Here is a 12544-nt window from a genome sequence, read left to right as displayed (position 1 = left end):
TGTAACTCATTTTCCTAGTGGCACTCCATTTGCATTCACCTGCACTTCCACATACCAACATACGCAAATCCAGACACCGGAGACCTACCCCTTCTCCTTTCTGGACCCTCCGAGATGACAATACCTTCCCTTCTCCAATTCATGGTCCATGGGAACAGCTGCCTGTCATCAGTTCTTTTCAGATTTACAAGGGTTTCTGTACTTGCAGACCTGCTGTTGTCATTATTTGCTTGGCAGCTGGCACGTGAGTGAGATGTGATCAGCTTTCTGTCATACCTTGAGTCTTGTTCCATGAAGTTTGTGCAGTTGTCTCCAGGTAGCTAGCTGGGATGTCTGCACTTGGAAGAGTCTTTTGCAGTCCTTCCCTGGGGAGAATTGCCTTTCTGGAGAGCTTACTCTAGTTATTCATTCCTTTTTTTCAATGTATCCTGGAATCACCACAGTAAGGCACAGGGAAGTGTCGGGGACAAAGAGGGGGGAGAGCCTTGCTGAAATGGAACTCAAGTTATTTTGCCTTTTTCTTGCAGTCTCTTGGCTTTTCTTGCTTCGATAGTTTGGTGGCACTGATGCGCAAGGGATTTTAAAAATAAGAGAAAACTAAAGGAGAAAGACGACTACAAAGTCACTCGTTCTGTTGTCACCCATTTCAAAACCGGTCCGGCTTCCTCTAGCCCCCCCACCCCCCCGGAAGATGGATGTGATACAGTACTGCTGAAAAAGCCTCTCGAACGCTTCTGGAAGAGACGGGAGCAAGGCTGACCCCCTAGACTGTTGGGCGAGGTGGGGGCCGAGATGGAGGGGGGGCCCGGTTGGGTGGAGGGGCTTGGGGCGGTGGGGGGAGTGGTGGGAGCGTGGAGGACGGGGATGGGGTGTGGGGTGTGGATGAGCTGGGTGGAGGCGGGGTATAGATCGGAGCCGGGGGCGGGGGGTTGTAGATGGGTGCTGGAGGTGGAGATGACGGAGGGTATGCGTTGTTGAGCGGGTATTTGGGTGGGGCCTCTGTGTTCTTCACTCTGGTGAAATTGATGCAACGGCCCTAAAACAAAAGAGAACAAAGTGGAAAAGCACAGTTACTGATCGAGGCAACGGCATCGCAGCTGAGATACCTTCCTGGCTGTGCGCAAATCTGACGTCAGTTTAAGTATTCCTGGGCACACCGCTTTGTTCCCTCTCTCTCAGAGACAGTTGTTATAAGAGCAAGTCCTGTACTGAGCAGCCAAGAGGCTAAGCCCTAACAACGGCTTCTGCAGTGAAGGAGGATGAAATCCTTTCATACTGTTTTCTGACTCCAGCATCTTTAAACAGAGCATCGAGTACTTCAAGTCATATTGAAGCTGCAAGGGCTGGCAAGAGCTGTTCGTATTCTTCAGAGCTGGTGCCTGAGGCACTGCACGACCTGTGGTCCCTGCCTCTACAGATGCCTCGTCCCAGACCTCAGTTTTAAACTTCCGACAGCATGAAATCTGGCCTTTGCGCCTTTGGAGCCTCTCTCTCCTTCAAATACCTGGCTTTTGTGTCCTATTTCTAATCGTTTACCAACCAGGCAAAAGGGAAGACTTGTTTAACTAAGACAGTTTCTTGCTCAGAATTTTTCCTGAAATACAGCCATTCTTCATTAGGATGTCTTGATATTCTAGTGCTCCTGAGAAGCCAATAGACTGCTTTTCTCACTCTTTGGTGCTAAGCTACAGTTTACTGTACATTGTTAAACAAAACCTTTGCCCTCCGAGCTGTTCCTTTTTTTTCCTCCTAAGTTCCACCTGTGAAAGATCCCACTGCAAATACTCAAATGTCATAATCAGCATTATTGTATTATGGATTCATTTTTTGAGATATGAAATCATCCAAAAAACACTAGAGGATTTCTGAGTCCATACTTTGTTTTGGGATTTGTAAGCATGAGCTTTTTTTCTGTTTTCCTCTTTCCTCTCTCAAAGTAAATGTTTTTCCTGGTGAAAAAATGCCAAATGGAGCATTGACCCCATGCAGGCTGGAGTAAATCTGTTGGGGTAACTACATCAGCCATTTTGAATCCTCTGCACGGCTCCGTATCTTCTCCCTGCTGTACCCATCCTACGGGCAAATGCTCTGCAGAAGGGGGACCCAAAGTGAAGTAAGGGAGATGCTGGTAGAAAGGCAGAAGGGTGCTGGAGAAGGATTTGACAGGGATGAGAGGAGCTGGCGTGGAAGGGGCTGACACATAAAGAGATACAGACAGTTCCTCTCCAAGAGCTCTGCCAATTATAGCATCATGCTCTGTGGGTCTGAAGAAACATCTGTCTGAGCCTTAGCCGTTCAGCAGAGGAAAGTGGATTCCTTGCTGAAGCGATGAAGTATGCAGTGCAGCCCACAGCTGAATGCAGGCCGTCTTGTGCAAGCAAAGGTCGTTTAAGGAAAACAAAGATTTCACAGCCCCTTGAACTGCATCAAGTTCAAAATGAGAGCATAACCTCAGGGCTGCTCTGAGCGCAGTGGCAGCTGAACCCTCTCTGCATGGCTCGGCCCTGGCCTTCTGTCAGCAGGAAGAACCTCTGGCTTCAACCCAGGCTCTCCTCGAGGAATCGGGCTCCGGGGAAGAGCGCAGACCCACGTAACGGTCATGAATACGCCCATGGCAATGCCTTTCCTGGAGGATTAATACTCTCTCAGTTAAGGCTTGTCCTTACAGCATGACAGCATAGACGGAAAAGGGAGGAGAGGGTTGCTGTGTACTCTGTGCTACCATTAGCATCGGTGCAGTGGGGACACGTTCTCCATCCCCTGCACAGGACAAAATGCCAATACAAAACAAGTGCCAGAGTGGGCAACGGCCCTGACCAGAAACACTACGCTCCCTCTGCGGCATCCCAGCATTTCTGGTGCTGACAAAAAAAGGGGGCACCATCTGATAGGGAGAGGAGAGCCTGAAATAAGCACACTGCTGTCTCATCTCAGAGCGCCCCTGGTTCTATTTGCTCTCTGCGGGCTGGTGTCTCTGCTTTAACGTTGTTTTAATGCACTTTGCTGTGATTTTAAGTAAATATGGTGGGGCAGGCCTGCTGAGTGAATGAAAGTCTGAACCCAAGATTAACCAATTCTACTCAGACACCCCCCGCATGAGAATGTTTTCCTTGTTCTAGTTCCACGTCTCCTGCAATGCAACTTTAGTAGTTTCAGGCTATTACTTGCACTAGTTTTGTTTTCTTTATATTTATGTTGAGAATAAAATAAACCCGAACAAAAAGCAGCAGTCCAGGAATCCCAGCCAGAGAACAAAAAATTGCAATTGTTTTTGTGTGGAGAGATACTCTGTCTGGATGCTCCAGGAGTGAGGTTATGGTGCTGCTGATCCAAATGGAACTGAGCACCATCCTAAGAGCATTCAAGAGGATGCAGTTGGGCTCAGAAAATTTTGGGTTTGGGGCCGGGGCAGGGCTTGAGGACTAAAAGCCATGGAGTACTCACAGCAATGCCCAAGGCATGGTCCAAAAGGGTAAGAGAGCACATCCTGTGCATCCTGTGCACTGGCAAAGATTTAACTTCTTATTGACGAAAACTGGCTTGGACAGATCAGCAATGACATTATCATAAAAAAGGTGCTAGCAATTCATACCAATGTACAGCTGCACTATGTTTGCACTAGTTTTTGTAGTCAGCTACAACCTAGTGAGTCTGTGTTCATGAACTACTGCTTATATCCATGACTAATGATAACTCTTTTTCTCCAGTAATAGGGTCGCTTTGAAATTAGAGAGCTCTTTTTTCAAACGTGATTAAGTCGCCACTGCCCTTGATAACTATGCTTTAACACGGGCTTGTTGGACATGCTGTCTGGTTTGAACAAGTAGCTGGACGGGAGTCTGAGCACAAGCCGCTCAGATGCAGACCAGAGAACAGACAGGACAGGAGAGCAGACGTGAGAGCCAGACCTGACCCAGAGCGAGCACAGCGTGTAGCTGTTCTCATCAGATACCTCTTCCCCATTCCCTTGTGCATTACACTGGTCTAACTTCGGAGTTCAAACTTTCTTCCCCTTAAAACAGATTAGAATCATAGAATCATAGAATCATATTAGAGCGTGCCTTTTTCTCAGCTCAGGCATGTCGTTCCCTATCTCCTCCTAGTTCCTTTGCTGCCTGGGTCGGCTGCTCTGCAGCGAATCAACAGTGACCTGTTTGGCAACACTTTCTACTACAGCGCTGTGGGTAATTCTGCAGGGCATCTAACATGCGTGAAGGGCAGATACACAGTTCAGGCTTTCTCCTCCTTTCACGTGAACTGACAGACCAAGAGAGTTCTTGTGTTTCATTCCTTGACATTTCTCTCACCCATGCAGATGGGGGAGGCGGGGGGAGAATGCCAGAGAGGAGTTTTCAGTCCAGATGGATTGAGATGGACTTTGGCAGCTACACTGCCTCAGAGGAGATGGAGAAGCCAGCATCTCCTAAGGGAGGAGAACTGTCAGATTGAATGACAAGGAGATATCCAGGAAACAAATTACTATGCCATTGCACATGAGAGGCAGAAAGTATTTTACTAGTGCCCTGGGTACAAATGCAAAGCAGACCCAGGAGGAAGAGAGCTACTTTAACCAAAAAGCTGGATGTTAAACAGGGCTCTCATCTTGTATCTAGCAATATGGTAACGGAGAGAAAAGTGCAGAGGTTGTGCTAGCCAGAGCGTGACCACAAACAAGTAATCCTAGAGCTCCGGAAGACCCAGCTTTCTCTGAAATGCATGGCAAGAGATGTGTTTTCTCACCTGCACTTACCAGAAGGGGGCCCTGATTCACAGCTGGCCTTTGTACCATGCAATTGCAATAGAAAAATAAAACACCAGCATCATCGACCTACTCTGTGGTTCAGTGCTGTTTTATCTGGAAAACTGTCTGGATGAAGATCAAGTTAGCTGGCTAATCAGCCATCCATTCAAGCTTTTACAGGGCTCTCCATTGACAGCACAGTTCAGCTCATCCCACAGATAACAGAAGCTGACGTGAGCAGTAACAGACCCTCTAAATAAATGGGCCCAAATGCCTTGTTCAGCCTTGGGATCTGGATGCAAACCCAGAGTGTCTGAGGTGCTACGGGTAAGAGGAGTGCAGGCTCTCTCTACAATCAGTGGAAACGTGAGGACCTTCACATGACTCTGGTTTTAGGAGGGTCTCAATGGCCACCAGTAAGCAGCCCCTCTCGGCTATCCACCAAGGTTTATCACCTTATTTAGGTGTCCAAATTTAGATAGGGTGGATGTAGAAGGTGGTGGCAGAACATCCAGGAGGCAGGAAATGAAGCTATTTCCACTAAATGCTACTTTGGATCCTTAAACAGAAGTCACCTTTCATCCCAGGAGAAAAAACTCCTTAACCAGATTATACCACAGCTTTGAGAATAAGAGGAGCCAATTCTATTAGTCTTTCTAGCAGGGAGACAGTCGTTGGAGAGACAGAATATATGAACATAGGGAACAGGCAGTATATTAAAAGGCTGCCGTGTTGAACGCCTTGGCTAGGTTTTATTTCCCTTTCTGCAGCCACAACGCTTTAGGGGGGAGAGTCACAGCTGCGCCTCAGAAGAGACAATTGAAGCAATATGGAGACATTATTAGATCTGAAATTTAGTGGAATCAGCAAAATCGGTGAGGGCAATTCACTCTCACATTTTATGTTGTTTTTCTAGAGAGTACTGCTCGCAGGCATAGGGATAATGAATTCTGCTTGGAGTGGCCTTGCTCTTTCACCTTCAACAGCTAATTATCGTAGCGATGAAGGCAGACAGCACTGCCTTTAGGACAACAAAGCACTCAGCCGTGGGAGGCTTGTCTCCTCTGACCACAGGCCTCGCCCTGTGAGCTCTTTGCATGTGGAGTGCCGTAGGGTTGCAGACTTGATCCAAGCTTTTCCTTTTGTTCTTCACATCTGGTTGACTGAGGAGCGCTGCCAGGGTTGAAAGAGAAGGGTGGGATGTGGGGTGAGGGGGACATTAGGCTACTGAGGTCGTAGCACAGGGTGGTGGTTGCTGGGTGTTCAAGAGAGCGAGCCGGAGCACTTGCGTCTTGGAGATGGAGCTGGCAAGCAGAGGTGCAAAGAGCAGCAGATGCCTCAGCCAAGCTGTGGCATTTCCTAGGAACTCCACAGCCTTCTCCAAGCCACTTCCCACCTCCTCCTGCCTCTCTTCCTGCTTTTATCTGTGTCTGGAAACTAACTGGGAGAGGGACTGTCACTTACAGCACAGTGCACAATGACCCACACAGAGACATTGATTGGGATTTGGCATGTTGAATCCAGCTGTGGGGAGGATGGACCTTTCTCTTGGGACACTGCAGTATTTCTTTTTTCTCTAACCAGCTAGCTCTCTGGCCCCAACACAGCAGGACTCAAACTAGGAGGAAGCTTTTTTCTTTGTCTTATTTCAGCCCTGCTCTCTGTGGTTCCAGCTGTTCAGGGTGAGGCTCACACATGGCACAGCGGAAAGGTAATTTAGGAAAGGGAAGTTGGTAACAGAGCAGTGGCATGCCCTCCACGGTACTGAAAAGATATCTTTTTAACAGAGGAAGATGGAGCACATTTTTCTGAAGTGAAGATGAAAAATGTTTCTGTTTCTTTTGGTTTCCTATCAAGCTGGAATTAATACCTGGAAAAATATCAATATTTTAAGATCATAAAACACTGGGACTGACTTCTGAGCTCCTCGGTTTACAAAGAGGCACTGGAAAAGATATGATCCTTAATGTTGTTTTGTATGGGTCATTAGTAATTCAAACTTTCCATAAACAATATCCTGGTTTACCCTTTTGTTATGAGAAAGAGGAGAGAGAAATAAAAAGAAATACAGAAATAAAGAGAAGAGAAAGAGAAAGAAAGAGAAAAAGGAAAAGAAAGAGTGGGAAAAAAAAGAAACATAAAAATTAACCTGGGATATGATACCTCATTCTGAATCAAGCATGCACAAAAACTTGTAGGAGATACTGGCCAAAAGAATAACAAGCGAACATTAAATATATTAAATAAATGTGAGAGTTACCGCTAGTGTCTGCAAAGAGGTGATTTACTAAACTGTAGCTACTTTAAGCACATACATGGATGAGAGAAATGAATGCTAAATTCTCCAAGCCAAACCCTCCCTACCAAAGATCCTGGGTGCTCGATTTGAACTCAGTCCAGGCATGAAACTTCCACAAACATCTGCGAGGGTGGTGAGTGGGGAGAGGAGGAGGAATACAGAGCGGAGACTCACAGTGGATCCGATCGCAGCTCTGAGCCCCCCAGGGAGAGGAAGGCGGTGAACAGGCAGCTTGCCTGTCTGCAGCCTGCAAGAGCCAAATGGCACAGACAGCTCACGCTGCCTCTCCTGTGGCTGCAGAGGAGAACTGCCTAAGCCAAAGTGGTGTGGATCCCCTCTTATGGAAGTGGTCTTTGCATAGGGTACTTTATAAAACCTGTCTCCAAAAATGCATCCCTTTGTGCCTGGACAAAGGTGATACTGGGAAAAGACCAGGGTGAGAAGAAATCAATATTTGCTTCCCACCAACATTTTATCATTTGGGAACAGCATTGGTCAGGGAGCTCTTGGGTTCCCAGGGGAACTGCTGCTCTGAGCCCCCAAAATACCAGGTGGCTTCTGCTACGTGCTAGGATTCTGCGAGCTTGAAATATCCCTGCTTGCACAACCTGAGCTGGCAGTGTGCTGCCTTTTACATCACACAAGGGTGTCTGGAGACAGTTTTAGGAAACTGTTAACTACCTTCTGGGCTTTGTTAGCCAGCCTCTCTCAGCGAGCTCAGTCTGCGTCGAGTATGCTTGGCAATGCCAGGAAACACTGCCTCCTGCAGCAAGCACGCTAATTATACGGCTACCTCTGTATCTGTTAGTCACCAACCAACTATTAAAAACTGTCTCATTTCGTGATAAAACATCACCGCAACAAAACCATTCCCATCTGTGTCTCATTACTAAATACAGAGCCTGGAACTCGGTGCTGCTCATAAAACCTACCATTCCCAAGGTATTCCTGCCACCCTGGCCACTCAATAAATAATAAATTGGAGGCTTGACCTATTTTCTCCCAAAATTAAGAGGAAGACTTCCATTGATAAGATCATCACTCCAACAGGGTTCTAATAACCTGGTCTCTTATTGCAGAGGCAGCACTGAAAACTATGGACTGTTATGGTTTACCTTAAAAGACCTTGTGAAAAGTACCGCAGAGTGATAAAGTTTGGAGCAAGATCCAGAGTTTTCTGTCAGGTCTCAGTACTACACACTATGCTAGGTTCGACTTTCTAACTCCCAGGAACAGAGTGGTACAAAATGGTGTTTCCTTCTGAAGCAGGAAGGAGGTGGGATTTACCCCAAATGAGAATGATAAACACATTATCAAAACTAGTGACAAGTGATCTTACACATGGCCACTGAACTCCAGTTATATCAGAGGCAGTTTCCTACACTGCAGACAAGCATCCTGTCTAAATTCAGAAGGAAAAAAGCAGCAGAAAAAAGGAAAAAAGCAGCAGAAAAACTACCTAACTTTCTGTGATGCCTTGATATGGTTTGGTCTACTCAGCTGTTAAAGCAATGGTTTGTATTTACATTTATATGATCCTGTTCAGTTCAAGCAACCCAAAAGCAGCATACATTGAAGAACAGAGGAAACTACTTTAAACATGATGAAGTATTGCAATTTTCGCAGAATTTGAAATAAGGAAGAGCTTAGAGTATCAGCTCAGTCATGTTGGCGTATGACTAAAGCTTGCATATACCTATGTATATAGCACTGCGTATCTGAGGGCCCCACAGTACAAAGAGTGGTTCTGCCAATTCAACCTCCAGTTGAAATCTTACTCATAAGCTTACTCATAACTTCTCGTCTGTGCCTGGCTCTTCAGACCTACCGCAGCCCAGATAATACCCATTGCTCTGCCAGCCTCTGGTTCTCGGTATCTGTAACTACATTATGCAGGACCGAACCAGCTGGGGAACCTACCGAAAAGAAAACATGCAGAGCAAACTCCTACAAAAAGTGAAACAAGACGATACAGGCTTCTACCTTGTCAAATTCGAGTGTGGGAATGAGCTTAATAGCCTCAATCATTGGCTCGGGCCAGAGTTCGGGAGCGTGGCTCTTTCAGGGATGAGTGGGCATTTGTATGTCAGCAAACAGGCCTGATTACTTTTGCAGGAGCTAGTTTTGGCTTATTTACGCTGTGGGATGGGTGTCATTTCCAGGAAGATCTGGTCATTCTTCCCATTGTCTTTCTGGAAAGAGGTAGCTAGTCTTGGAGAAATGCTGAGTGACACATCAAAGACGCTGTCTCACACAGGATTGTAATCTTTCATCTGGAGGTTGAATAACAAAGCCTACTGTGTATGAGGAAAAGAGAGAAAAATTCAAATGAAAAATGAAACACATTCTTTTGGCAGTGATAACTGGAACAACTAATCAAGGGCAGTGGTAAACATCCCTCTGGAGAGGAAGAGTGAGCCTGCAGGATCTTGCAGCCTGCAGAAATCAGTGATCTGGCGAAGGTCTCTCTGGGTGCAATTTGTCTTCGGGCAAAGAAGACAGGGCATGGTTCAGGACAGGATCTTCCACGATGTGAACATGAGGAGAACACAACTCAATGGCTGTTTTCACGTTACGTGACTCAGGAAAATTACCCTTGCAGGGCAGTGCTAATGGCTTGAGGAAATGGGAATTACTGTCCGCTGGGTATTGTCCTACCAGTATTTAGTGAGAAACAATTCCCGTCCCTGCAATCGCTGTTTCCTAGTTGCGCCTTGGCTTCTGAGGCAGATCTCTGACCGTCACTGTTAAAGGCATAACTTTGTAATTCTGTCTAGGGGAAATTTTGCCCTGGATCGAGATACGACTGGGACGCTCCCCTTTTTGAGCTGGCTACTCCCTGCTTCAGCTACAGAGGTCCGGCAGTTCAAGAGCCAGCTCTGCGCTTTGTTTTTACAGTAACGAGCAGTCTGCTTTGCAGTAGTCCTGCAAGCTGATGAGCAGATCACCGGGCTTTTGGCTTTGGAGCTGTTAGTTCCAGGAAAAAGAGCTAATGTTTAGGTTAACTTTTCCATGGCTATTAATGGAAAACCACACAGCAATAGTATGTGCGGAAAGGTTACAATTTTGTTCTCAAGCTCCGCAGCCTATCAACAGAAACCTGCTTGCTTAGACTTAACAGCGGGTTAAACAATAGCTCCTTATTAGTGCCTGTGCGTTTCTGGGTCTGCAGAACGAAGAATCAGCAAGCAAGTAGCAACATAGCAACGTATGGGTGTGGGGGTGTGACCTGGGAGTCCACACGGCTGGTTTTATTCTCAGGTCTGAAAAGGGAACATGGTCTAATGTTTAAAGCAGGGGAATTTGAAATCGTATCTCCTGGCTTCTGTTCTTTGTTTCAGGAGGAGGTTTCTATTCATGACAGTGTGAAACAGCATGGTGTGAAATCAGACAATTACCTTAAATCTAAATTTCCTCATCTCTAAAATAGACTCCTAATTCAAAATAAGAGAGGACCCAGGGGACTTTCCAGGATGATAGGTTTTGCCCATGTGCTTTGTGATATTCATAGTTAATTAGTAATACCTAGCCTTCCCCATATTACCATTCATCTTGGCTACTCTATAATGAAACAGATTTCGTGACTTTCAGTGAACTCACTGGAGGTTTGTGTGGCAGAATTTGCTCCTCAGTATCCAATTATGAACAAATAATTACAGCTTTGGCGATGTTTTCATTGGATTTGTGCACTCCAAGCAAAGGCCCAGGCTGACTGCTACATTCCTTCTGTATTTTTTGATATAGCTCTAATAATGCAGCCTTAAGTTAAAAACAGTATTCCTGTGTGCCAGCAATACTTCATGGCTTTACAGTTCCTCAAGAAGCTGCTGATGGCTCACGACTGTGCTAATGCTGAAATAAATTGCCTTTGTGCTCCCCATGGTCTGTAAGTCGCTGGAGATACGGGGTAGGACGTAGGCCATGATTTACCAGCTACAGGTGCCTACTGCTTGTCGGGACATAGAGGAAGGGGTTCTGCATTACTGGTGGAGTCATGTAGTCCTCTTTGAAAGAGACTTTGCGTATCTGCTTGCCTTGGGCAAGGGGCGGCACCCACAGCACAGAACCTGCAGGTTTCAGTGGGACAGCAGTTCCAGCAGAGGTAAGAGGGAGAGCTGGAGCCCTGGCAGCAGAACAGCATTACACAAAGCAGCACAAAGCCAGCTGGAGTTACGCTAGCCACCCACACAGGGTGCTTGCTGCCCTGCCACGCACCACCGTGTCTCTTTATGGCTCTTCCGAAATACCACTTACATGTTTGGAATTTGTATGTGTATTAACAAAAACGGATCAGGAAGCAGGGCCCTGCAGTTATTAGGACTTACACACGTGTAATGCCAGGGACGGCTGACAGAGATGTGTGGCTCTAACACCACCAATGTTATGCTTCAACCTGTCTGTTGTGTGACACGCTGATACGGTGTGAGCCGCTCTACCGACTGTCCCACTCCTAGATCCACTGTGCCTTTGTCTTCGCAACTTCCATCCTAAATCTTCAATCTGATGCTGTTTGCTCTTCTTGCGCTTGGTGCAGGACATTTGCCCAGGGTCCTGCAGGTACCACACGCTTTCATATCCAGGATGGGGGCCTGACCAGGGAAAGCCAAGGATTGAATTAAGCTGTAGTTTAAGTCATCCCTTTCTGTGCCTTGGACTACAGGTAAAGCACCTGCTGTCGGTGCTTTTGTTTCTGGGTGGCTTTGCGTGCCTAGCAAGTCCCTCTGCTTCATCCCTCTGATCACTGATGTAAGACCCAGGGTTCCCCTCACGAGTTCTCAGTGCAGATGGACCCAGGCACAGTCCAAATTTTTCAGCTGGGGCTGCTGCTCATTTTTAGGAATTCATTGCAATCCCATGGGAAGCAATGACCCCGCTTTCCCATAAGGATAAGGAGAGTAAGTCCGGCCCACTGCTGGAAGCTGCACAAGGGAAACACAACACAAATGCAACATCGACATTCACTCAGCAAGAAACATGCATGGGAGAGACGGGCTTTCTAGACATCTGTCACAAGGTGATTCTCTCTGCATCAAAATCCTATTCTTTCTGTTCTAGGAGTTTCACTTCCTATGTTTTTACTGATTTCTAAGAACCTAAACACCTACTGAACAAATGTGCAATGTTTTCTGTGAGAATTTACATATCTAGACACTTTTCTGCATCTGGTCTCCTGGGTTCTGCAATTCTACCCCCACAGCACAGCATTATTACCATTGCACTGCTCCAGTAAGGGTTTTACTCCAATAGTTATTTCATTCACCCCACAGCTGCAGAACTACTCACTCCATGCAGAGGAAAATTTGAACTATGCTGTTCCATTGGCTTGTTTTGCCTTCTGCTCTTTAAAACAAACTAGGAATCCCTTTTGTTTCTCAGCTCGTTATACCAAAGGCTGCCCTTTCCATGAGCCCCACGCAGGAATATCCTCTGAGCAGAGAGCCTGCCCAGTCCCTCACTGCACTGGAAATCTCAGGTCAACACTTAAGTGGGATAATTTCTTGCCT

General features: G+C 46.5%; 1 protein-coding gene across 1 annotated transcript in view; it reads right to left on the bottom strand.

The window, feature by feature from the left end:
- Positions 1–763: 763 nt before the first annotated feature.
- Positions 764–12544, bottom strand: part of ANTXR1 (ANTXR cell adhesion molecule 1) — a 107622-nt gene continuing 95841 nt past the window's right edge. Inside the window, exon 18 of the mRNA XM_009480171.2 lies at positions 764–1036. Coding sequence (XP_009478446.2) covers positions 764–1036 — 273 coding nt within the window. The remainder of the gene's footprint in view (positions 1037–12544) is intronic.

The sequence above is a fragment of the Pelecanus crispus genome, chromosome 21 (genome assembly GCF_030463565.1).
Source record: "Pelecanus crispus isolate bPelCri1 chromosome 21, bPelCri1.pri, whole genome shotgun sequence".
NCBI lineage: Eukaryota > Metazoa > Chordata > Aves > Pelecaniformes > Pelecanidae > Pelecanus > Pelecanus crispus.
Note: the sequence above shows the minus strand (reverse complement) of the source record. Positions and strands in the feature narration are given on the sequence as shown.